The 27,247-nt window shown below is 48.8% G+C and overlaps 1 protein-coding gene across 20 annotated transcripts in view; it reads left to right on the top strand.

Moving 5' to 3' along the window:
- HSPG2 (heparan sulfate proteoglycan 2) overlaps positions 1-27,247 on the top strand; it is a 210,720-nt gene that overhangs the window by 32,040 nt on the left and 151,433 nt on the right. For 17 of the 20 annotated variants that reach the window (XM_083514558.1, XM_083514554.1, XM_083514555.1 and 14 more), the window contains exons 2-4: positions 14,495-14,630; positions 16,207-16,290; positions 24,759-24,842. In XM_083514558.1, coding sequence (XP_083370684.1) covers positions 14,495-14,630; positions 16,207-16,290; positions 24,759-24,842 — 304 coding nt within the window. The remainder of the gene's footprint in view (positions 1-14,494; positions 14,631-16,206; positions 16,291-24,758; positions 24,843-27,247) is intronic. The other 3 variants (XM_083514549.1, XM_083514543.1, XM_083514541.1) reach the window with 1 other exon arrangement.

The following is a 27,247-nucleotide window of genomic DNA, read 5'->3' as shown; positions in this document are numbered from 1 at the left end:
AGGGTTCTCATTTATCTTTAAAGTCACAGTTATCCTTGTCCCGTAGCTTATATGTCAGTTTTGCCAGTTCTGCATAGTCCGTCAATTTTTCTTGCCATGATTCTTTAGCTGGGGTTTCTTCAGTCTTCCATCCTTGTGCTACCAGAACTCTCGCGGCTGTTGTCTCATACATGAAGATGTTTTTCAGCTTTTTGGGCAGGTCTTTCCCTACAATTCCCAACAAAAATGCCTCAGGTTTTTTAACAAATGTTAAATGGAACATTTTTTTCAATTCATTGTATATCATTTCCCAATTTTTTAAAATTACATTACAATCCCACCACATATGATAAAATGTCCCTTCCTTTTCCTTACACTTCCAACATATATTTGGACTAGTTTTGTACATTTTCCCTAACTGCACTGTTGTATACCATCTACACATCATCTGATAAGCTTCTTCTTAATTTATCTCCAACTGCTGTGCCCAGTGCTTTTCATAGAATCACAGGATGGTTGAGTTGGAGGGGACTCCAGGAGTCATCTAGTCCAACCCCACTCAGTGCTAAACACTCCCAACTAAAGAATCCCGAACAGAGGGCCACTCTGCTTAAAAGCCTCCGAGTTTGCCCCCCTGAGAAAGTTCTTTCTCCTGGTTAGCCACACTCTCCTTTTTTGCTCCCCGGTTGGCATGCCTTGCCTGTGCCACCAGGACGGATGGGTGGCACCCCTTTGTGCCAAGAGCCCTCTGATTGGCGCCAAGGCCACTTTCTGGCCAGCCTTAGCCTGGCACAGGCCACACAAAGCCCACGGAAGAAGCAGGCCTCGCTGCAGAGAGCCCGCTCTGCCTGGCTCATCTCCTGCCGCTGGCATGGTGCCCTGCTGGCATTTGCCGCCGGCACGGCCTGCCAGCTCCTGTTTCCCATCTTGCCTTTTCACACCCTTTCAGGCGGCCCGGCCCGGCTAAACCCCCTTTTATGTCTCCGGCCGTAGCCATTGTCCCGGGACCGCCCAGCCTTCAATAATGTGCCCTGCCGTGTTTGTACAGGGGGCAAAATTGCTGCCGTGTTGAATTCCTGGCGCGGTCTGCTGCCCTCGGACGCCTCCGCTGCCAAGGACGGGGCCCAGGCAGGCTTTTTCCCACCTGAGCAGGGAGGGCACTGTTTGCAGGGGGCTGGCGGAAGGGCGAAGGAGAGGCGGGGGGACGACCCCCCCCACCCCAAGATCACTAGAGGATCTTGGGATACAGTGAGAATTGCAGATATCCTCTGTGGTGGAAGCGCTGAGTCAAGATTATTATTGTTAATATTTCAATATATTAGTAGCTCAACACATAAGGAACCTTCAGGGGACCTTCCATTGTGCTCATTGTTTTTTTATTTTCAATATCTTTGTCATTGGTCCTGTAAGGATCCTCTGGCATTTCAGCTTAGTGGAAAGTTGAGTCAGAGACGACATGGTAGACATTTGTAATATGATGCAGGGCAACAGACCCTCCCAAGTGTCACGATTTCCCCAGGACAGCCCCAGATTTACAGAAGCCATCCCGGTTTCTGATTTGACACCAGAATGTCCCACTTTTCCTCCGGATGTCCCTATATTCAAGGAGATAAGTAACTATGCAACCTTTAGAGGACATCTGAAGGCAGCCCTGTATAGGGAAGTTTAAAAAATAAATAAATTAATGTTTTATTATGCTTTTATATACAGTGGTACCTTGGGTTACAGATGCTTCAGGTTACAGACGCTTCAGGTTACAGACTCCGCTAACCCAGAAATAGTACCTCGGGTTAAGAACTTTACCTCAGGATGAGAACAGAAATTGTGCGGCGGCAGCGGGAGGCCCTATTAGCTAAAGTGGTGCCTCAGGTTAAGAACAGTTTCAGATTAAGAACGGACCTCCGGAACGAATTAAGTTCTTAACCCAAGGTACCACTGTATGTTGGAAGCTGCCCAGAGTGGCTGGGGTAAGCCAGTCAGATGGGTGGGGTAAAAGGTAAAGATAAAAGGACCCCTGATCATTAGGTCCAGTTGTGGCCAACTCTGGGGTTGCAGCAATCATCTCCCTTTATTGGCCCAGGGAGCCAGCGTACAGCTTCTGGGTCATGTAGCAGCATGACTAAGCCACTTCTGGCAAACTAGAGCAGAGCACGGAAACGCCGTTTACCTTCCCGCTGGAGTGGTACCTATTTATCTACTTGCACTTTGACGTGCTTTTGAACTGCTAGGTTGGCAGGAGCAGGGACCGAGCAACGGGAGCTCACCCCGTCACAGGGATTCGAACCGCCGACCTTCTGATCAGCAAGTCCTAGGCTCTGTGGTTTAACCCACAGCGCCCCTATTATTCTTATTCTGGAATAGGGTGTCTGTTTTTTCACCAGAGAAATGTTGGCGGGTATGAAGGCATGCCTGTTGTATTTGTCCATGGAGTTTTCTTGGCAGGGATACTGGAGCGGCTTGCCGGTTCCTGCTCTAGGTGGATCACGTTTAGTCAAAACTCTCTAGTATGACCCGTCCGTCTTGCGTGGCCCTGCACGGCATAGCTCATAGCTTCTCTGAGTTATTCAAGCCCCTTTGCCACGACATGGCAGTGAGCCATGAAGGAGACAGGAGTGCCTGGCGTGCTCTGGTCCATGGGGTCACAAAGAGTCGGACACGACCAAACGACTAAACAACAGCAATAACATGAAGGCATAGAGAGAGTGGCGACGGAAGAGCTTTTCCCTCCCTCTTTCATCATGCTAGAACTCGAGATTCAGGGAAGTTCAAAGGAAGTCCTCCATCACGCAGCGCAGTGTTAAACTGTGGAACTCTCCTCCACAGGAGGCAGGTGACGGCTGCCAATTCAGATGACTTTAAAAACGGATTGGACAAATTCACAAAGAGGACTATCAAGGGCTACTTAGCAATGCTTTTGGAGGCAGCTATGCTTCTGACTTGAGAGGCAGGGATGGCCACCAATTTGGGATGGCTTTAAAAGTGGAGGAAATCAGCCAGCAGAATCCGAGATCAAGGAGAGGAGCAGATGGAAGAGGACTGGAAGAAGTTTAAAATTTATCTACAAAAATACTGTAAAATTTATGAATCTTGAAGGCTCTGAAAATGAAGTTAAGGGTTCTAGCGATTAAGATAATTTAGACTATAAAGGGATGGATAAAAATCTAGAATGAATATTAAACGATCTTGCTGAATTAACTTTTAAAATAGAATACAAGAAGGGAAGGCGGGTGGAAGCAAAGAGAGTAAGGTTTTGAAAGTTACTAATATAAAAGAGTGTTCTTTTTTATGCTAAAAATTCTTTTTTGTATTTTTTCTTCTTTTTCTGTTTTTTTTTTGTTGGAATTGTTGATGTTTGTTGATTGTTTTTTCTCATCTTTGTTGTTTCCTTTGTGGATGTTAACTTTTTTTGTGAAAAATTTTAATAAAATATCATTATAAAAAAAAAAAATTAAAAGTGGAGGAAATCAGTATGGGACAACAGCTGCTTGGATGCTTTTAGCCCAGGGATGGAAAGAAAACAAAAGTCCCTACCAGAGAGTTAAAGTGATGGAATATGCCGAAACCGCAAAACTGACTTGAAAGCTCAGGAACCAAGAGGACAAAAACTTGTTAAAAGAATGGGGAAAATATTAGGGTTTATTTCGGAGACTACTGTAAGCAGATGGAAACATTAGCGGGATTTTAATCTCAAATGTTATGGATAATTTGGATTGATGTAAAATATAGATTATTGAGTGCCAGGAACTAACAGTAGCAGCAGATAAAACATGTCCCCCTCTTTATTTTCAACTTTCTTGGGCACATGAAACTAACTACAGTTACCTTGAATTTCTGCTTAACCCTCAAGAAAGAAGGGCATTTTTGCTGGCCAGGTTTAATTCAAATCCATCCAACCTCCGTTGGGGAAGGTTCCCAGGTAGGGTGGAAGGAGAAATAACTTGCCCATGTGAAGACCACCTGGTGGAAACCCTCACATACGGTTTTCAGCTGTAAACTATATGCTGATCTCTGCCAGCAATTTCTAGATCAACTCTGTATCCCCAAATGGAAACCAGAGTTGGAGGTCATACATTTTCTATTACTGGGGAATGATCAGGAGCTCACCAAGTTAGTAGCTAAATATCTCTACAGTGGTACCTCGGGTTACAGACGCTTCAGGTTACAGACTCTGCTAACCCAGAAATAGTACCTCAGGTTAAGAACTTTGCTTCAGGATGAGAACAGAAATTGTGCTCCGGCGACGCGACGGCAGCAGGAGGCCCCATTAGCTAAAGTAGTGCTTCAGGCTAAGAACAGTTTCAGGTTAAGAATGAAGTAAGTACTTAACCCAAGGTACCACTGTATTTGGTTTTTTGTCATCGAAATACACTGCAGACGTCTGATCTCCCTGGAGACCTCCTAGAGATGTGACGATAGGCTGCTCTGCCTCCTTTCTTTTAGCAAATGTTTTGTGCCAATGGGGAAGTGGTAATTGTGTATTGATTTGTTTTGGATGTTTGGATGTGATGCCAATAAAAGGTTTGATGAGGATGATTAGGTGATAGCATGCAGATTTTAATGTTGATATCAAGACCCAGGGACTGGGTGGGGCTAAGCAGTGGCGTAGCGTGGGGGGTGCCAGGGGTGCCGGCCGCACCGGGTGCAACATTTTGGGGGGGTTCGAGTCCAGAGGGAAGGGACAAGTTCCTTCCTCCGCCGGGCTCCCCGCCGCCACCGCCAGCCTTGCGCCCTAGCGCACACGCCCCCCGCCACTGCTGCGGCTGCGCTCCACTCACTGCTCGCAGGAGGAGCAGCCGCTGCAGCAGCACCGACGCCTGGCCGGGCACGGGCAGCCTCCGCACCCCGACGCCGACGCCATCCCCTCGGCCCAGCCACAGGCGGCGGCTGCTTCTGCCGACTGGGAGGGAGGAGAGCTCCGAGGGGCCTCGCCGCGCCCTGCGCTCCCCAAAACCCTCCGAGAGGAAGCCGGCGGGCGGGCGAGGGTCTCCTGGCAGAAGGGGGCGCCGCTGGCTCTGGCTCTCAGCGCAAGTCTCAGCCGCGGGGGGGGGGGGGGCGAGGACGGAGCACGGCTGGAAACCCCCGGACCCGGCCAGGAGGAGGAGAGGTGTTCGCCTAGCCCGGATCTGGAGCTCCACCTACAGCCCAAGGATAGGAGGGGGCGGGGAGGCGCCCGAGGGGAGGGGGCTTCGACTGCCTCGGCCCGCGGGGGCTCCGCAAATAATAAATTTAATAAATTCCTGCTGAGCCTTTGGGGGGGGTCCTTGGGTCCTTCGCTCGCCCCCAGCCCCAGTGCCGTAGCGTGGGGGGGTGCAGGGGGGCCGGGCGCAACATCTGGGGGGGCGCGCTCGCACTCGAGTGCTAAAATCCACGGGTTAGGGGGCGCGAATTACTTGCCTTGCCCCGGGTGCTGACAACCCACGCTACGCCACTGGGGCTAAGTCTTGAGATGCAAAGTCATCTCCTTTTACGAATATGTATTTGGATTGTTACAACTTTATATTTGCAAAATAAAATAAAAATAAAAGCGGAGGAAATTGGCGCACCAACATCCCTGAGCCTCGGTCCCTAGCCTGCCACATTGAGCGAGCTGCTCCGTGTCCCTGCAGGGGTCAGAGGTAGCAGCGGTGGTCAGCTTGCAGCCTCTGGCCCCAGAGGAGGGGGGGGGGGGAAGAGCAAGCCCCTTCCTTCCTTCCTGGCCTGGAGGATAGCAAGCTCTCGGACTGCCGTGGGAGGCAAGTGATGGAGAGATGAGCTCACCGCCTCTCCATCTTCTCCCCCTTCCTCAGAGATGACTCTGCTGCTCAGCAATGTCGGGGAGGTTCTTGCCAGGAGGTTGTTGCAGCTGCAGGGCAGGAGCAACGGGGCGGGGGGGGGGCTGGCCGGAGGTGAAGGGAGCTCTCCTGTGTGCGCAGTGGACAGGGGCCAGTTGGCCCTCCAGCCATGTGGCTGCTGCGACGCCGCTTTTGGCCCGCGGTGGACGTGAACTCTCGCCACCTCCCTGAGCTGCTCTGCAGATGCACGGCCTTGCATAACAGACCCAACATGCGCGCTCGCACATAACAGGGCCGCATGACTACCGCCACAGGGCTGACTCGCTGGGTTTCTGAGACCCAGCAGGGTCGGAACTGGGATGCGAGCGAGCGATGGATGTGGCCCTCGCAGTGCTTTTTTGTTGTTTTTTTGTTTTCCCCCAGAAATTTTTTTATTGGTTTTTCAAATTTATAACAAACAAAAAACTTCAAAAACAGACAGACAGGCATTTATCCTAACTATAATAGTTCCACTTTTGTTAACATTGTTGGGTGACTTCCTCGAATCTCCCTGGCTGAGTTTCCATATACAGTGGTACCTCGGGTTACATACGCTTCAGGTTACAGACTCCGCTAACCCAGAAATAGTGCTTCAGGTTAAGAACTTTGCTTCAGGATGAGAACAGAAATTGTGCTCCGGCGGCATGGCAGCAGCAGGAGCCCCCATTAGCTAAAGTGGCGCTTCAGGTTAAGAACAGTTTCAGGTTAAGTACAGGCCTCCGGAACGAATTAAGTACTTAACTGTAAATCATTGTAGTTTTCCAAAACTATTTTCACAAAAAAATTACTTAGTCAATTAGCATATTTCTTTCTTTTCATTTTAACTTTTAACATAGTATTCTACAACATCCTAGGCCTATCTGATACTCGCAAGTAATTCTATTTAAGTTATCTTAACATATTTAGCCAAGTAATCTTTGAATTTCTTCCAATCCTCTTGGTACTCCTCCTCCTTCTGGTCACGGACTCTTCCGGTCAGGTCGGCTAGCTTCCAAAAGTCCATCATCTTCATCTGCCATTCCTCCACTGTTGGTACTTCTTGTAATTTCCAATTTTTGGCCAACAAAATTCTAGCTGCAGTTGTGGCATACAAAAACAATCTGACATCTTTCTTGGGCAATTCCATAACAACTCCCGTTTTGTGCCAGACGTGTTCTCAACCATAGCGCCTTTATTCCCTGAAGGTATCTTTTGTTTTCCACCCGAAACAAAACACCTGGTCCTCGAGTGAAATCAGCGGCTTTCTTGAATGTGCAAAATTGCACCTTCCTATTCTGCATGCTTTTGCCCATGCTTCTAGTCCACATGAGGGCGGCGCGGCAGAGCTATGCAGAACTTCTGCCAGAAAGAGCTGGACTCCTTCAGAAGGCAGAAGACTCTCCTTCATTGTAGGTTTTTTAAATAGATTGCCTGGAATTCTTTAGCTGTGACTCCTGCGTTGCAGGGGGTTGGACTAAATGCCCTCAGGGGTCCCTTCCAATTCTGTTATCTTGCGGTTCTATGACCTGTCTGCTCTGGGCTCCATCGCAGGCCAAAAGTGGCGTCGCAGCAGCCACACGGCTGGAGGGCCAATGCGGCAGCTAGACTGGTGACTGGGAGCGGCCGCTGAGACCATATAACACCGGTTCTGAAAGATCTGCACTGGCTCCCAGTACATTTCCGAGCACAATTCAACGTGTTGGTGCTGACCTTTAAAGCCCTAAATGGCCTTGGCCCAGTATACCTGAAGGAACGTCTCCACCCCCATCGTTCTGCCCGGACACTGAGATCCAGCGCCGAGGGCCTTCTGGCAGTTCCCTCCCTGCGAGAAGTGAGGTTACAGGGAACCAGGCAGAGGGCCTTCTCGGTAATGGCACCCGCCCTGTGGAACACCCTCCCACCAGAGTCAAAGAAAACAGCAACTACCAGACTTTTAGAAGACATCTTAAGGCAGCCCTGTTTAGGGAAGCTTTTAATGTTTAATAGCTTATTGTACTTTAATATTCTGTTGGAAGCTGCCCAGAGTGGCTAGGGAGGCCCAGCCAGATGGGCGGGGTATAAAATTTATTATTACTATTACTATTATCATCATTATCATTACCATCATCATCCAGCCCTTCGGTGGCTCCTGATATTTGATCAGGCAACACTGTGATGCCTTCAAGGTTTATCCCGGTCATAAGGACTAGAAACTTGAGTAGTTAATGAAAGCAGAGTCAGAGGGAATCCCCCCTTGCACCGTTTGGCTGGTGATAGTTCCATCTATTCTGTCCACTTCAGCAGAAAGGTGATGGGGAAACCAGCTTTCAGGAATGTGCCATTTGTAATCCAATAAACAGACTCGTGCTTTTGCTCCGGAGAGGCTTCCCCCTCTTATCTGTGTTTGCTCAACCTGAACAGCCCTCCTTGGAGCAATCTGCTTCCTGGCCTCCCGGGTGACTCAGAAAACTTCCAAGAGAGCAGCCATGCTGAGCCTGGAGCAGCAAAAACCTGAACCGGGCGCCTCGCAGCGACCTTCGATACAGAGCAGATTTGTTACAGGAAAAGCTTTTGTGCAACGAGAACCACTTCGAGAGATGCATGGACGGCTATCCTCAGTTGGCCGATATAAAAATATATTTAGAGAGAGGGAGAAATTGTAAACAGTGGAGTCAGAAGTCCAGGAAAAGGAGAGCAGCGCAGCCTCTCACATTTCCGTGCGAAGATCCGATGTGTACAGAATAAGCCCTGAGGCTGCACGGAACAGCAGGAAACTAGAAATGCTGTCGTTTCCCAAGCAAAATCTTACACTCGTAGTTGTGGGAGAGGAAGCCCTGGTCTCTGCTGATCCCTGAACAGGTAGCGTGAAACTTGGGAGGAAATTCTAGTTTCTCCTTGGAGACTTTTTTAGTCAGATCTTTTTTATTAGGCTTTACGCTACGGATTGACGTTCAAACATTAAGCACCAACATCATCATGAGGATTCGCTGAATCCATTGACTCCCCTCCGACCTTCCATGGTTTATCGATCTTTTTTCAGCTGCTTCTCTTATTTTCTCTATTTTTCTTAACAAACCCATTTTTACCATAATTTTTGTACACTACAAGCGTTACTCAGATCCTGCCAAAAGTTTTTAGTTGTTTACAGTGTTCTCCTAAAAACATTCTAAATTTCCCCCACTCCTTCTTAAAATTCTACTCTTCCTGGTTTCTGATTTTCCCGGTCAGTTTTGCCATTTCGGCATAGTCCATCCTCTTCATCGGCCATTCGTCTCTGGTCGGGGCTTTATCTTCTTTCCATCTCTGGGCCAGTAGTAGCCGCACTAGAGATGGGAAGGCCTGGAAAAAAACAAAAAAAATTGGGGGGACGACGACCCCAGATTCCCCCCCCGTTTTCCCCCCAAAGCTGGTTTTTTCCAGAAAAATTGGGGGGGGGGAAGTGTGTGGAATATTCAGATTATATTAAACTGTTGATTTCCAATTTTTCCAGGAAAAAACAGCATTGGAAAAAACCTGGTTCCCCCTCCCAATTCCCCCCCCCCCGGTTTTAATCTGCACTGGAGACTTTTGCTAGGAAATGGTGATAAGAACCTAAGAACAGGCCCAGCCATTCCCTGCATCGTGTTCTCACAGTGGCCAACCTGTAGAAAACCCACAAGTGGGATTAATAACAGTGCTTTATCCATGGCTACTGCTATGTTTACAGGTACAGCCGCTGCCTCTTCAGGCTCTGATTCCAGCAACGGGTTAAGACTTCCTTTATCTGTCTTGGCACGTTGCAAACCACCCTGTGGTCATGGGATGAAGGGTGTTATATAAATTTATTCATAATACTAATTTGAAGGGCTTTCTGCCAGCTCGATCGTTGCATTTTAAGCTACTCCCCCTTCCGGAGTCCACGCTGCCTTTTCTTTGCCTCATGCCACGTTCCAGCGGGTGCCGAGAGTTTATTTTAACGGTTCAGCCGGCTGCTTTTATTCTTGCGCCCTATAACCGGCCCGCTGGAAATCTTGTACTGGCAAAGAGTGGGGGGGGGATCAGTCTTTTTAATCAATGAATCCACAAGGAGGAGGATTTGGGAAACGCAGAGTTGTTCTGGGACAACAGCAAACTTCCTGCTCCGGGTCCTTAAGATTACAGTGGTATGTTGGTTTTCGAACGCCGTAAACCCGGAAGGAAATGCTTCGGTTTTCAAACATGCCTTGGAAGTCGAACATGACACAAGGCTTCTGCTGAGTGCAAGATCCGGAGGCCTAGCTGTCGGCTATTGAGTTTTCGGTTTTCAAAAGTTTTGGAACTTGAACAGTCTTCCAGAGCGGATTATGTTCCAAAACTGAGGTACCACTGCATACATATCTTGTTGTTCAGCATGAACTCGCTGTGCATGGGATGTAGCGCACAAACACACACACACACACACACACACACAGACACACACACAGTTGGGCCCTGCATTCCAGTTTCCTGCTTGTAGCAGCTCCTTGCTTCTCTTCTCCTTATCAAAGCCTCTCCCAACTGACTTGGCTGTTCCCCAGTTTGTTCTTCCAGGCAACTTGAGCACCCTCAGCTCGGCTCCTTGACTTCAAGCATCGCCCAAGGAGGATCTTGGCATCCTGGCGTCGCCCGTTCTGTCTCAGTCCCTTTGGTGTTGCGGCAGGGAGACCCTTTTCTCCCCAGGCAGGCACCAAGGGGGGTGGGTCTCTGCAGTAGTTTCATTCCCCTTAGCCTGGATCAGAATGGGCCTTTGGCTTGATTTGTCTATGGGGCTCTGCTCATATTCTCATGTCGTTCCTCCACTATCCGTGGCAGTACAGTGGTGCCTCGCAAGACGAAAACAATCCGTTCCGCGAGTCTCTTCGTCTAGCGGTTTTTTCGTCTTGCAAAGCAACCCTATTAGCGGATTAGCGCTATTAGCGGTTTAGCGGCTATTAAAGGCTTAGCGGCTTAGCAGCTAAAAGGCTATTAGCAGCTTAGTGGCTTAGCGGCTTAGAAAAAGGGGGGGAGCGAAAAAAATCGCAAGACTCGCAAGACGTTTTCGTATTGTGAAGCAAGCCCATAGGGAAATTCGTCTTGCGAAGTGCATCGAAAAACGGAAAACCCTTTCGTCTAGCGGGTTTTTCGTCTTGCGAGGCATTCGTCTTGCGGGGCACCACTGTATACCCTTTAATGTCAGTTTTGGGGAATCCCAAGTTTCTGCTCTGCTCAGAGGGTTCCTTTTGGGGTTCCTGGTTGGCTGCTGTGAGATGAGGAGTCTGGACTAGACGGTGCCCCTGGGCCTGATCCAGCAAGCTCGTATTATATATATATAATTTTTTTTACCAACCACCAAAACACAAACAGTGAAACCCCCCAGGTGGCTGATACATTGGGTATACAATATTCAATAATATACATATTCAATAATAACATATTCAAACTAACCATATGTACACTTCTATATACCTTAACACTCCTCCTTCCACAAGGTTTATTTAACTTTTAACCTTTTAATTGCCCCAAATTGTTCAAACCTACTCAAATAATTCAATATCTTCTCAAACCAATCCTCCTCTTTCTCACTGACCTTAAACCCTTTCATTCTATGTATCGTCACAGTTAGGTATTCTAAAATTATATTATTCAGTTTTCTCCTCCATTGGTTCACCCCTAGCTCTTCTGCATTTTTCCAATTACTCCCAGCAAGCTCTTATTATATCGAACCACTATCAAAAGCAGTATACCTCTAAACACCAGTTGCTGTGATGCATGATAAGAAGCTATGTAATTTGATGTACCTAAACGTTATCCCATCGCGTCTGCTCTGATTAATTTGAAGTATTATTACTGTATATATACAATTGGCAGATATTGGATGGGAAGCCCATTTTTTAATTGTTTTGTTATTTTGGGGTTTTCCTGTTTTACCCTTAACTTAGCTCTTTTTGTTTTTAATTTTTTCTGAAGTCCTCTACCCTGGACTGATGAGGACATACACAGAGAGGGGACAGGTGGGTGACGAGGGACTCTGTGTGGGAGACCGGGGAAAGAAACAGGAATTCCCAGGTGAGAGCTGGGAAAGTCAGTTTTTCTGTACAGTGGTACCTCAGTTTTCGAACGTCTCCGTTGACGGAACGTTTCGGAACTCAAACGCCGTAAACCCGGAAGTAAATGCTTCCGTTTTCGAAAGTCAAACTGCTTCCGCTGTGTGTATATGTTATTTTTCCTCAATTTTCTCTATTAAACTTGCCGACTGCCCTTGGTGCCTCGGTTTTTGGAACTCGAACGGTCTCCCAGAACGGATTATGTTCGAAAACTGAGGTACCACTGTATGTGGATAAAGAATATGGCACAATTGTGGTGAGAGGGTTTTTATATCTTTTTTCCCCCTTCTCTCTCTTGCCTTTTGGTTTTTTCTCTTATTTTGGGCTTTTCTGTATCTTTCTCTCTAGATTAGATTGGCTTTTATTGTATCGCATGTTGAAAACTTTCAATAAAATATTGAAACGCCAGTGGCTGGGGATTCACAAGTTCAGAGATATGCTCAGTCCTTGCTTGGGACATCTTTGAGAACAGGACATTGGGCTGTATGGATCACTGGCCGGATCCAGCAGGATCTTCTGCGGTTCATCGATGTCTCTCGTCTTCCCACTGAGGCATCGAAAGAGAAGGACTCATCATATCCAGGGGCAGCCTACCTCCAAGTCCCAGTCCCTGGAAAGCGCAGGAGCGGAGACTTTGCTCTTGTGTTCGAATCCTGATTGCGGGTTTCCCATTGTGGGCAGAAGGCCTTTGGACTCAATCCACCCTCAGGGCTCTTCCAACAATTGGGAATGTTCCATCTGGGCCTGGCTGCCATCTTTGGTCTGGAACAAATACAATGGTACCTCTGGTTGCGAACGGGATCCGTTCCGGAGGCCCGTTCGCAACATGAAAAGAGCGCAACCCGCAGCAGCGCGTCTGCACACATGCGGGTTGCGATTCACCGCTCTGCTTCTGAGCATGAGCGTGGCGTCATTTTGTGCTTCTGCGCATGCGAGAGCGGCGAAACCCGGAAGTAACCCTTTCCAGTACAGTGGTGCCTCGCAAGACGAAAAGAATCCGTTCTGTGATTCTCTTCGTCTAGCGGTTTTGTTCGTCTTGCGAAGCAAGCCCATTGACGGATTAGCGGATTAGCGCTATTAGCGGCTTTTAGCGGCTTATCTGCTGATCGGATCAGCTGATAAGCGGCTTAGCAGCTTAGAAAAGGGGGGGAGGAAAAAAACCCAGCAGGAACTCGCAAGACATTGTCGTCTTGTGAAGCAAGCCCATAGGAAATTTGTTTTGCGAAGCACCTCCAAAATGGAAAACTCTTTTGTCTAGCGAGTTTTCCGTCTTGCGAGGCATTCGTCTTGCGGGGCACCACTGTACTTCCGAGTCGCCACGGGATGTAACCTGAAAGAACGTAACATAAAACAAACGTAACATGAGGTATGACTGTATAGGTCAGGGGTGGGGTTTGTGGGGCACACACACTTGCGCCACCAAATTCTGCCCCATTGTGGAGGAGCTCTAGCTTAGGGCCCCACTCTCTTTGGGGCCCCCAAAAAATTTAAAGGGGAAAAAAACTGGATGTACATTTCCAAAACAAAAGGAAAAAACAAACAAAATAAAACCTACATACAGCAACTGTGTGTTGTGTAGTGTTGTGTGTTGTGTTGTGTTGTGTTGTGTTGTGTTGTGTTGTGTTGGCTCCTATGATGTACGTAATGGGCCCCGCCTGCTAGCCTGCTCCCTAAAATATCACTGGTTTGCTCATTTCTATATATAGGGTGCCTACATTCTGCTATTTATAATTATTAGTAGTTTGCATCATAGATTGACACCTACAGTGGTGCCTCGCAAGACAAAAAGAATCCGGTCTGTGATTCTCTTCGTCTAGCGGTTTTTTCCGTCTTGCGAAGCAAGCCCATTGACGGATTAGCGGATTAGCGCTATTAGCGGCTTTTAGCGGCTTATCGGATCAGCTGATAAGCGGATTAGCGGCTTAGAAAAAGGGGGGGAAGGGGGGAAAAACCAGCAGGAACTCGCAAGACATTTTCGTCTTGCGAAGCAAGCCCATAGGAGATCCGTTTTGCGAAGCACCTCCAAAACGGAAAACTCTTTCGTCTTGCGAGTTTTCCATATTGCGAGGCATTCGTCTTGCGGGGCACCACTGTATTATTATTTCTTGTTATAGCAAGTTTGTAGAGACTATTATATGTCTTTGTAAATTGCGTTTCTAAAGAAACTTTTGTTATTGCCAAATGCCAGTGTGTTTGCATTATTAAGTTTGTTATGAATAAAAAAAATCATTTTAAGTTAGAGCTTAATAATTATTTCACTATTAATATATTTCTTCCTAGTTGTATTTCAGTTCAACAATTACTTTGATAAAATACACATTTTGTTATGTGCAAATGGCTTTAGATACCTATTAGGTCCATCAATTACCGTATAGCATATATTCAACACAAAAAAACAGTGGCAATTTGTTGTTGACCAAGGACAGCTGGACATATAAGGGCCCCATTGCCTTCAGTATCTTAGGGCCTCACCAAACCGAAATCCAGCCCTGTTGGGGTGGCAGAGGAGGCTAGGTTGCAGAGAATCTGCACCAGGCTAGAACGGCAGGTGGTGGCAACCCTTCCTGGGACGGATCCTGGTAGGGGAGAGAGAAGGTGGGAGCTCCATACTCAAGACGAGAGCAGCATCCTTCTTCCACCTAACCGCTCTTCTTTCCCTGCTCTCAGGTGGCTCACGCGTCCAAGCGGTCAGATGAGTCCTCCTTCCCTGAAGACACAGAATCGGAGGCCGTGCGCCAGCGCTGGAGGAAATACGCGGAGCTTTCCGACGATGAGGATCTGCTAGCGGACGAGGCGTCCGGAGGTGAGGGTTGGGCTAGGGAAATTTCCGCCTCTTCCAAAGCACCACGTTTGGCTATGCAAAGGACGTATGGCGGAGCTTGCCGCAATGTCCGAATCTCGTTTTTGCAAAAGCTGTGTGTCTGAAGATTCAGGGCAGACAAAATGAAGTCCTTCACAGAGTGCAGAGTTCACCTGTGGAACTCCCTCCCACAAGAGGCAATGACAGCCGCCACCTTGAACGGCTTTAAAAGAGGATTGGACAAATTCGTGAAGGTGGAGGAGGCTCTCGGTGTATTTATATTTCATTTTCAGTGAAGAAATAAATTGAAGGAGATAAAAAAACAGAAAAACTGCATTCCAAATGTCATATTTATCCATTCACAACATACGTCTAAAAGCAATCTGTTCGTATGTCACAAGAAATATCTTCTATCATATTTTCTATTTATTGATCAAAGGGGGGGATAGTATTATCTTTCCAATGGATCAATATCAGTCTTTTGGCAAAAGTAAGGGTAATCTCTGTTGACCCACTGTCAAACCGCACATACTTAGAGTGTGGTTTAGGATAATATTATCATCTGACAATTTTAACTCCCCCCCATTAGTATTTATACATCCGAATACTTTTCTCCTTGTTTAATTGCGTTTTTAATAATGATAATCTTGGAGTTGAAGAACCCCATAGGCATTTCTTTAATAATGAGCTTATTTTCTGGGAATATGGACTGTGATTCCTCTTGGGATATTATATGGGAGTAATATTCATTTACTCTTCCCCAAAGGGTAAGGTTTAATGACTCCCACCAGCCAGTGTCTAAGGAAACCTCTTTGATTCTTTTGTTCCTATTACCTGGTTTTGGTTCTGGATTATATCTCTTGGAATTAAAATACCAAAGTACTGAACTAATAATAATAATAATAATAATAATAATTATTATTATTATTATTATTATTATTATTATTATTATTATACCCCACCCATCTGGCTGGGTTTCCCCAGCCACTCTGGGCGGCTTTCAACAGAATATTAAAATACAACAATCTATCTATTAAACATCAAAAGTTTCCCTAAACAGGGCTGCCTTCAGATGTCTTCTAAAAGTCAGATGGTTGTTTATTTCCTTGACATCTGGTGGGAGGGCGTTCCACAGGGAGGGCACCACTACCAAGAAGGCCCTCCGCCTAGTTCCCTGTAACTTAGCTTCTCGCAGGGAGGGAACCGCTAGAAGGCCCTCAGTGCTGGACCTCAGCGTCCGGGCTGAACAATGGGGGTGGAGATGCTCCTTCAGGTATACTGAGCCGAGGCCGTTTAGGGCTTTAAAGGTCAGCACCAACACTTTTATTCTGATATATCTTGTGATCTTTTCTGTGAACCGCCCTGAGACCTCCAGGTATAGGATGGTATATAAACTCTTATTATTATTATTATTATTATTATTATTATTATTATTATTATTATTATTATTCTGCTGTGATTCCTGCATTGCCGAGGGTTGGGCTAGATGAACCTCAGGGGTCCCTTCCAATTGTACAATGCTACGACTCTATGCTGGCTCAGGTGACACTCACATTGTGGTACCTGCTTTCCCTTGCAGATGGGTATGGAAGTGGCGAGAACGGCAGCGGAACAGTCTCCCCAGACAAGCCTCTCCCCACCGTTGAGCCTCTCTTCCCCACAGGTAAGAGGCCAGTTGGGTTTTGGTCTAGTGGTGGGGTACAAGTCATCTCCAGATTCAATCCCCAAAGTCCCCCTTCCCGAGGAAACTCTGGCTGTAGAGCTGGCAGCACCCTGGGGTGCAGCTGCTTGCAGAAAGTCCTGAGCTGGGTGTAAGAGGGCTCCTAACAGCATCATACATGGGTGGACAGGACGGGGGAGAAATTTGCAAAGGTCCCTCAACCAAATTGGCCGGTCCTGGACATACGTGTGGGTCAGAGTGCCGATATCAGCTGGATTGCAAATGTCAGAATGCGGGTAAAGGTAAAGGTAAAGAAACCCCTGACCATTAGGTCCAGTCGTGGCCAACTCTGGGGTTGCGGCGCTCATCTTGCTTTATTGGCCGAGGGAGCCGGCGTACAGCTTCCGGGTCATGTGGCCAGCATGACTAAGCCGCTTCTGGCGAACCAGAGCAGCGCACGGAAATGCCGTTTACCTTCCCGTCGGAGCGGTACCTATTTATCTACTTGCACTTTGACGTACTTTCGAACTGCTAGGTGGGCAGGAGCTGGGACCGAGCAACGGGAGCTCACCCCGTGTCGCAGATTCGAACCTCCGACCTTCTGATCAGCAAATCCTAGGCTCTGTGGTTTAACCCACAGCACCAACCGCGTCCCTTTTTGACCAGAATGTGGGTATCAGTCATTAAAAAAAACAACCCCGGATGGTTAAGTCCAGTCAAAGGCAACTATTGGGTTGCGGCGCTCATCTTGCTTTCAGGCCGAGGGAGTCGGCGTTTGTCCACAGACAGCTTTCCAGGTCATGTGGCCAGCATGACTCAACTGCTTCTGGCGCAACAGGACACCGTGACGGAAGCCAGAGCGCACAGAAATACTGTTTACTTTCCCACCACAGTGGTACCTATTTATCTACTTACACTGGTGTGCTTTCGAACAGCTAGGTTGGCAGGAGCTGGGGCAGAGAGACGGGAGATCACCCCGTTCCATGGGTTCGAACCGCCAACCTTCTGATCAGCAAGCCCAAGAGGCTCACTCGTTTAGACCACAGGAGAACCTCAGAAGGTGGTGGACTTGGAGATTTTTAAACAGAGGTTGAATGACGTGTCTATCAGGAATTCTTCCGCTGTGATTCCTGCTGAGCTAGAGGACGCTGTAGTTCTCTGATGGAGATTTTAGCTCCTAAATAATACAAACAAGAGCTCCCATTTTACAGGGGAAATGCAGAATAAAAGGGTTGCGTTTAATGAAGCTCTAAGTTACCATCAACTACCAGGGTGTTGTGGCATGGGAGAATGAATATTGCAGGTTGTGGGTGACTTAGTTGAGCTTTGTTGAGATTGCATGATCTGTCATGTGCTGAGGCCATTGGATTTGGTGCAGTGTTAAATCCGCAGTGAAATTTTGCTCGAATGATGCTTGCTGGTTTCCCATAAGGGAAATACAAAACATTAAACAAAGCCACAAAGACTTGCAAACTACTCAGCCTAAAATGAACTTATAATGTCTGGTTTCAATAGATTTTTCAAATGCTTAACTCAGTCTATTAAATAAGTTCATGAAGATACCAACAAAAGGTAAGTTCGATGATATTCACAATACTGAGAGATGCTAGTAGAGTTGTAAAGTAAAGGTAAAGGGACCCCTGACCATTAGGTCCAGTCGTGGCTGACTCTGGGGTTGCGGTGCTCATTTCGCTTCATTGGCCGAAGGAGCCGGCATACAGCTTCCAGGTCATGTGGCCAGCATGACTAAGCCGCAGCGAATGGAAACGCCGTTTACCTTCCTGCCGGAGCGGTACCTATTTATGTACTTGCACTTTGAAGTGCTTTCGAAGTGCTAGGTTGGCAGGAGCAGGGTGAAACAGGTGCAAAACGCCGGCACCCTGTCATCTACAACTTCATTGTCTACATCTTTATTAACATCTATCTACAACTCTACTAGGGGGCGCGGGGTGTGTGTGCTGTGTTCTATAACTCAGAGCCTAGGGCTTGCCGATCAGAAGGTTGGTGGTTCAAATCCCCGTGACGGAGTGAGCTCCCGTTGCTCGGTCCCTGCTCCTGCCAACCTAGCAGTTTGAAAGCACGTCAAAGTGCAAGTAGATAAATAGGTACCGCTCCAGCGGGAAGGTAAACAGCGTTTCTGTGCGCTGCTCTGGTTCGCCAGAAGCAGCTTAGTCATGCTGGCCACATGACCCGGAAGCTGTACGCCGGCTCCCTCAGCCAATAAAGCGAGATGAGTGCCGCAACCCCAGAGCCGGTCACGACTGGACCTAATGGTCAGGGGTCCCTTTACCTTTACCTTATAGCTCTACTAGCACCACTCGGTATTGTGAATATCGAACTTACCTTTTGTTAGTATCTTCATGAACTGACTGAGTTAAGCATTTGAAAAATCTATTGAAACCAGACATTATAAGTTCATTTTAGGCTGGGTCGTTTGCAAGTCTTTGTAGCTTTGTTTAATGTTTTGTATTTTTCTCGGAAGGTTGATAAAGAATGTATAATTCTTGCTCTGTGTGCATTAATCGCCAATGTGTTGCATGAGTCGCACTACTTCTTTCAGCAGCAGCGATTGCATTTTTCTAGCAGGTTTCCCATAAGGGGCAACTGGGAGCCACTGGGAGAAGGAGATGCTGAACTGGACAGGCCACTGGTCTGGTCCACCAGGACTCTTCTTCCTCTGTTCTTCATCTCCCGATGCCTCTCACCCACCAGACCTTGCTCCTGAGCTCACATTTGGGGCATCTGGTCTGTGCTGGCAACCGGCAAGAGCCTGCGGCATGCCCGGTCGTGCCACGGAGGGCGTCTGGTTCCGGATTCCTGCCTGAGCCGTGGGCAGGAGAGGCCTGGAGCGGTTTCCAGAGCCGCTGGCGAGAGGAGTCCCTGCCGGCCCCATCCCATTCCCGACCCATGAGGCCCATCCATCTGTGGGGGAGGCTTTTTGGAAAGGCGGAGGCCTGTCTTGTCTGCGGCGTCTCGGCAGGAGAAGTCGCCTCCGGCCCCTCCGACTATCCAGAGCATCTGTGCTCATTTCCAGCTTCCTGGTTCCTTTATTTATTTCCATTCTATCCTACCTTTTCCTCCGACATGGCCTTTCCCCCCATTCCATCCCCACAACAACCCTGTGAGGTAGGTTAGACTGAGAGGCAGGGATTGGTCGTCAAGGTCAAACAGTGAGCTTCTTGTCTGAGTTGGTCCGACACTCTAACCACTATGCCATACTGCCTCTCAGTGCGGGAGTTGGAAGCTTGGGAGAGAAGGAACAGAATCCACCTTTATCTGTCCCTGAACCTTTTTTTTTTTTTTGGACAACCAACCAGGAATAGGCCAGATTCTGCCTTCTAGCTTAGGCTGGCGCAGGGCGTGTGTCGGCCCCTCTGCTTAGGAGCAAGGCAGAGAGCCCTGAGATTATTCCCTTTGCCAAAAGACTGCAAGGCCCTGGGTTCAATTTCTGGCAGCATCTCCCCGTAAGGATGCAAATACCTGAAAACCCAGAGTGTTTCTGCCAGCCAGTGTTGATGTTACTGAGCTCAATGCGGTGTATGTTTGACTTGGCATAAGGCAGCTAAGGTGGGGGGGGCATGGGCTTCCCCTCTTTATTCCCCCTGCAGAGATGTTGGGGTGCAGGGCCCCCCAATACAAATGGTCATGTCCCAATTGATATAGAGGTGTGCATTTGGAGTGAATTTCAGAGGGGAAAACAAACACTGGCTGCATACCACCCACCCAAAGAAGAAATCTGGGAATAGTAGTTTCTTGTGGGTGCTGGGAATTGTAGTTTCTTGTGGGTGCTGGGAATAGTAGTTTCTTGTGGGTGCTGGGAATTGTAGTTTCTTGTGGGTGCTGGGAATAGTAGTTTCTTGTGGGTGCTGGGAATAGTAGTTTCTTGTGGGTGCTGGGAATAGTAGTTTCTTGTGGGTGCTGGGAATAGTAGTTTCTTGTGGGTGCTGGGAACTGTAGCTCTCTTGGTGGGCGCCAAACTACATTTCCATGGGGGGAAAGTGCTTTAAATTTGTTGAGGTGCATCGAGTCACGTTCTCCTCGAAGCGGACCCACTGAAGCGAATGAACCCAAGTCATGCATGCTCATGAGCTTCAGGTGGGTCTACTCTGAGTAGGGCTAGCATTGGCGACAACCCTCCCCGGTACACCAGCTACACCACTTGCTGCCAGAGATGTTTTGCGTGCAAGTCAGTGGGGCCCTCTTGCAAACAAGGCAGCAGCTGTTGCGTGCGTGTTTGTGTTTTTCATCCCGTAAGCAAAGCTTTTAGAAGAGAAAACAAATTACTTTTAAAAAGCCGAGGGGGGAGAGAGAGAGAGAGAGGTCTAGATCCCTGCTTGCAAAAGCGGGCTGGGTGTGTAAAGTTTATGTTGGGCGCAGTCCCTCCTCTGCTGCCTGGGCCTGCTACAGAATTTGGGTCTCTGCACATGCATGTATTTTTATTTTAAGCCGCTCCGCTCCTTTTGACATCTTGGTTGGGGGAAAACCCCAGACCATCTCTGCTCCCCGGGAGGCATTCCAAGGGGAGATGGGATCTGGTGGGGCGAGTCCCTTGGAAGTTTGGGGCTACGGCCCTCTATCTGGGAGCCAAGGGGGTTGCCAAGATGGGGGGGGGGTTGAAGGCGGGGAGGGGGATAGATCCGGTGGGTGGGTGGGGGCGTTGGAAGCACAAACCTCTGCACGCACGCCCATGCTGTTTCATGTTCCCTTCCCCACACAGCCCTCAGACACACCCGCAGACCTGCAAACCTGCGTCAGAATTCAGAGGAAATTCAAAACAATGCGCAGAGCTCATTTCCCCCCAGATGTTCTATGCTGAAGCATGCTTATTCTTCGCCTGCAATTGTAAACACCTCTGGTCTGGTTGGCTTTGGGGAGGTGGGGTGCAACTGTTTCTGATGTCATCACCCATTTTGGGAGAGCATCACTGTGGGTGTGGAGGACCACAGCTCTCCTGGTAGGCAAACTAAGGCCCGGGGGCTGGATCCGGCCCAGTCGCCTTCTAAATCCAGCCCGTGGACAGTCCAGGAATCTGTGTCTTTTTGCATGAGTAGAATGTGTCCTTTTATTTAAAATGCATCTCTGGGTTATTTGTGGGGCCTGCCTGGTGTTTTTACATGAGTGGAACGTGTGCTTTTATTTAAAAGGCAGCTCTGGAGGCGGTTGGAGGATGGATGGCAGCTAACAGATTGAGGTTGAATCCTGACAAGACAGAAGTACTGTTTTTGGGGGACAGGAGTGTGAAGGACTCCCTGGTCCTGAATGGGGTAACCGTGTCCCTGAAGGACCAGGTGCGCAGCTTGGGAGTCATTTTGGACTCACAGCTGTCCATGGAGGCGCAGGTCAATTCTGTGTCCAGGGTGGCTGTCTACTAGCTCCATCTGGTACTCAGGCTGAGACCCTACCTGCCCGCAGACTGTCTCGCCAGAGTGGTGCATGCTCTAGTTATCTCCCGCTTGGACTACTGCAATGCGCTCTATGTGGGGCTACCTTTGAAGGTGACCCGGAAACTGCAACTAATCCAGAATGCGGCAGCTGGACTGGTGACTGGGAGCGGCCACTGAGACCATATAACACCGGTCTTGAAAGAACTACACTGGCCCGCCCATTTCCGAGCACAATTCAAAGTGTTGGTGCTGACCTTTAAAGCCCTAAACGGCCTCGGTCCAGTATACCTGAAGGAGCGTCTCCACCTCCATCGTTCTGCCCAGACACTGAGATCCAGCTCCGAGGGCCTTCTGGTGGTTCCCTCGCTCAGAGAAGCCAAGTTACAGGGAACCAGGCAGAGGGCCTTCTCGGTAGTGGCACCCGCCCTGTGGAACGCCCTCCCACCAGATGTCAAAGAGGGGAAAAACTACCAAACTTTTAGAAGGCATCTGAAGACAGCCCTGTTTAGGGCTTTTAGAAGCTTTTAATGTTTAATAGATTATTGTATTTTAGTGTTCTGTTGGAAGCCGCCCAGAGTGGCTGGGGAAACCCAGCCAGATGGGCGGGGTATAAATAAATTATTATTATTATTAGTGCGGCATAGGAATGCGTTCATTATTTCCCTCAAAAAAATATAGTCCGGTCCCCCCACAAGGTCTGAGGGACAGTAGACCGGCCCCCTGCTGAAAAAGTTTGCTGACCCCTGTCTTGGTGGGGCAATGGAGGTGTTTCACATGGGTGGGGGGAGGCAGGAGGGCTGCAGGGAGGGGGTTGTTAGGGATATGCCTGGGAGGAAATTTAGGTGGGGTTGTTGTTGGGGAGCATAGCAGTGAGCGTGCCCATGCTTGGTCCTTTCGTCTTGGCCCCCTATCCTGCCCCATATGTCTACTTCCTTCCCTCCTATTGATGGCTGACAATTCAGCACTCAATAGCCAAACTTCCCTGCCCTTCCTACCTTCCTCAGTGGGCTAGAGCATGGTGCTGATGATGCCAAGGTTGCAGGATCAGTCCCCATCTGGGACAGCTGCATATTTCAGCATTTCAGGACTAGGTGACCATGTTATAAGGGGGGAAAACCCTGCTCTTTTCCCCTTATCGGGTATCCAAGAGCCCAGATAGAGTCCTTAAGTGGGTTCCCTATTGGTAGGAGAAAATAACAGAGGCCAACCAGAGAATATTGAGAAGCAAAGCGTCTAGTAAGCCTGATCTTTATTCAACTGTTGCAACAGGGTCCCCCCTCACCACACGCAGAAGGGAGGAGGAACCCAGAACAATGGTACATAAACCCTTATAGACTTTTGAAATTGCCCACCCTGGAGCCCAAGGTAAAGGTAAAGGGACCCCTGACCATTAGGTCCAGTCCTGGCCGACTCTGGGGTTGCAGCGCTCATCTTGCTTTATTGGCTGAGGGAGCCAGCATACAGCTTCTGGGTCATGTGGCCAGCAGGACTAAGCTGCTTCTGGCAAACCAGAGCAGCGCACGGGAACGCCGTTTACCTTCCCCTCGGAGCGGTACCTATTTATCTACTTGCACTTTGAGGTGCTCTCGAACTGCCAGGTTGGCAGGAGCAGGGACCGAGCAACAGGAGCTCACCCCGTCGCGGGGATTCAAACCGCCGACCTTCTGATCGGCAAGCCCTAGGCTCTGTGGTTTAACCCACAGCGCCACCCGCGTCTCATTAAACCCTTATATAGACTTTTGAAATTGCCCACCCTGGAGCCCAAGACCACTCCCCCAAAACATCATATATGCATCACAGAAGGGGATGGTTTACATCAGAAATACATCACAAGAGGCTGTCTCCAGCAGAAAACCTGTTTGCCAGGATATCTGTTAATGGTCACTGATTGCTTTACCTGAGCAGCCTGGCCTTTCCTTTGCGATGATAAATACTTTTAATTCCTGAATCCAGTTCACAGGCTCACCCTATTCATACACAAATATGTCCTTAAGACAGGTAAGCAAAAGACAAGAGAGAGGCTTTCTCATTTCCTTCCTCCTTGCAGAGAAATATTTGAGGTCAATTTCAGAAACTCAAAGTGACTTCAGGATTGCTCTCCTGTACTATTTCAGGCATGTGGTTTATATACTTATGTATGTGTTTGCCTTGTACATTTATGAATGTTTATTGTATATTTGGGACCTTAAAGTAGAGGTAAAGGGACCCCTGACCATTAGGTCCAGTCGCGGACGACTCTGGGGTTGCGGCGCTCATCTTGCTTTACAGGCCAAGGGAGCCGGCGTACAGCTTCCGGGTCATGTGGCCAGCATGTCTAAGCCGCCTCTGGCGAAGCAGAGCAGCGCACAGAAACGCCGTTTACCTTCCTGCTGGAGTAGTACCTATTTATCTACTTGCACTTTGACGTGCTTTCGAACTGCTAGCTTGGCAGGAGCGGGGACCGAGCAACGGGAGCTCACCCCGTGGTGGGGATTCAAACCGCCGACCTTCTGATCGGCAAGCCCTAGGCTCTGTGGTTTAACCCACAGCGCCACCTGCGTCCCACTTGGGACCTTAGAATTCTTATAACAGGGGAAGGGGGGAGGAGGGCTTTGGGTTTTGAGGTGGTCTTCCACTAACTTTTCCTCAGAGAATATCCGGTGGCATTAATAGGCCTCCGAAGAACCCTGCTTTCCCATTTCCTTCCTCTCTATAGAGAAATATTTGAGGACAATTTGGGAGAGTCAAAATGACTTCAGGATGCGTCTCCTGTACTATTTCAGGCACGTGGTTTATATCCTTATGTGTGTGTTTGCCTTGTAAATTTATGAACATATGATTTATATATTTGAGATTTATAAATTCTTACAACAACCCTCAGGGTCCCTTCCAACTCTACAATTCTATGCTTCTATTATTCCTTCATCAGCTGCCTCAATAATCAAACCTCTCCATCCTTCCTTCCAAATTTCTGTGTCCTTCCTTTTCTGTTGCTCTTAGTTGGGCACTAGAATTTTCAATAACAAAACTGGTTTTTCTTCTCTTCTCTTCTCTTCTCTTCTCTTCTCTTCTCTTCTCTTCTCTTCTCTTCTCTTCTCTTCTCTGCAGACCTTTCATCACCTCCTCCTGTCGGGCTCCCTCCCCCTGCAAGTATGACGGGTGCAGAGACCCCTGAGGACGACTCTCTGCTCAGTAAGTGGCTAGTCCCTAACCCACTGTTATAGGAAAAACTGCTCCTTTTCCCTTATGGGGTATCCAAGAGCCCGTATAGAGTCCTTCTGTGGGTTCCCCATCGGTAGGAGAAAATAACAGAGGCCAGCCAGAGAATATTGAGAAGCAAAGCGGCTAGTAAGCCTGATCTTTATCCAACTGTTGCAACAGGGTCTTCACTCACCACATACAGGAGGGAGGAGGAACCCAGAACAATGGTGTGCAAGCCCTTATATAGACTTTTGAAGTTGCCCACCTTGTAGCCAGAAACCACCCCCCAAAACATCATACATACATCACAGAAGGGGGTGGTCTACAGCAGAAATACATCACAAGAGGCAGTTTCCAGCAGAAATCCTAGGATACCTGATAATGGTCACTGATTGCTTTACCTGGGCAGCCTGACCATTCTTTTGTGATGGTAAATACCTGAATTCCTGAATTCAGGTCACAGGCTCACCCTCTTCATACACAAATAACGCCCTTAAGACAGGTTAAGTAAAAGTCAATGCCATTTCCTTCCTCCTTTCAGAGAAATATTTGAGGACAATTTGGGAGAGTCAAAATGGTTTGGGAGAGTCAAAATGGCTTTGGGATTGTTCTCCTGTACTATTTCAGACACGTGGTTTATATACTTATGCATGTGTTTGCCTTGTACATTTATGAAGGTTTATTTAATGTTCTTATAACACCACCCAGCATGGGTCATTGCAGCCTGCATGTGAAGAAAGCCAGAGGCTATGCTGCCAGGAGGGGGCTGAGTTGGGGTGCCCTGCTGTGCCCCCCCAAAGCCATTGTTATGGTCAGAAGAAAGCTGTTTTTTTGGTGTGGGGGGCAATGGAATAATTAGCTGCCTGTTGGAAATTGTCTGGCAGGGAGAGGGGTGTCGTGGAGCGAGGGCAATGGCGCTCAGTGGTTAGAGCGCCTGCTTTGCAGGTTCAGCTCAGGGCGGCGTCACCAGGTAGTGCTGGAAATCTCCCTGCAGAGCTGCTGCCAGTCAGAGTCAACATTATTGAGCTAGGTGGACCGATGGTCTGACTCGGTCGACGAAGACAGCTTCCCGTGATTCTATCCGAGAACAAGTTGGGTGCCCAGGAATTTTTGGGTGGGCGTTTAAGGAGTGCCTTGTGATGATCCCATGGGCGATATCTCTACCCCTGGACTTTTGCAAGGAGGGAAGGGGAGGTTTGGCCAGCCAAACTGACTCAGCCAACAGGAAGAAGCCCGCAGACCTCTCTCTCTCTCTCTCTCTTTTATTGTTCTCCTTCTGCGACTCAAAGTGATTTTCCAGCTCACCCGCCCCAGGGAGCGAGAGGCGAGGCACTGAGCGCAGTGCTCCTTAAAAGGAATCAAAGACTTGGGGCTGATTTTTACACGACTGGAGCAACTGCAGGGCCGAGGGGGGGGGGGTGACAGTTGCCAAGCCTTTACAGGGTGCAGGCGGATAAATCTGCCTGGATATTTGCCTGGATTTTTCTGGTCCTCTGCTCCGCTACCCCCACCCTGCTGCCTTTGCCAGGCCTGTTCCCTCTCTTTAAGAGCCTGGCGGCCGGATCAGGCCAAAAAACCTCATCTGGCCCAAGCGGCCGGTTCTCAGCGTGGCCAAGCAGATGCTCCAACAGGCAGCAGCCCCAGGGTGCAGCAGCAGCACCCTCCTTGCTTGTGAGTCACAGGGATTTGGAGGTAGACTGCGCCTGCATCTGGAGGCTCCATCGGTTGAGCGTAGTGAAGCTAAGGAGCGGTGAAGGGCCTGGTGGATCAGGCCAGTGTGCCCCATCTAGTCCACAGAGTCCTGCTCTCACCAGATGCCCATTGTGGGAAGCCCGCATGCAGGACCCGGGTGCGAAAGAAGCTAGAATCCCCGTGATTCCCAGAAACAGGCATTCTGAAGTATTACTGCTCCTGATTGTGGAGCCTTTCCGCTTAAAACCCTTCCTTTGTTTAGAAGGGGGCTGCCCCCTCACCCCACCTTCTATGGGTCTGCTTGTAACTCCTTTTGCAACTCCTTTCCAGGAGTTGGGGCCAAGATGGCTTCTCCTCGCAAGCCCACATCTGGCTCCCCAGATGTGCCCCAGGCCATCTCCCAGGCCTTGTCCCAAACAAGTGAGGCTGTGGCAGGAGATTCAGCCTTGACGTTGTTCCTGGGGCAGCAGGCTTGCCCCAGGCCGCTGTCTCATCCCTTGCCCTGTTCAGAGGGGGCCACAACCCCCAAAATGCTTCTTTGTCTCTGAGAGCCAGTGTTGCATAGTGGTTTCATCATCGGGCTTGGATTCAAATCCCTCCACTCGGCCAGGAAGTTCACTGGGTGTGACCTTGGGGGCCAGCGCCCCTGCCTCTCAGCCTGACCTACCTCACAGGGCTGTTGTGGGGATTGAAATGCGGAAGGG

Source organism: Podarcis liolepis (assembly GCF_965112155.1).
Source record: "Podarcis liolepis genome assembly, chromosome: 7".
Taxonomy (NCBI): Eukaryota; Metazoa; Chordata; class Lepidosauria; order Squamata; family Lacertidae; genus Podarcis; species Podarcis liolepis.
Note: the sequence above shows the minus strand (reverse complement) of the source record. Positions and strands in the feature narration are given on the sequence as shown.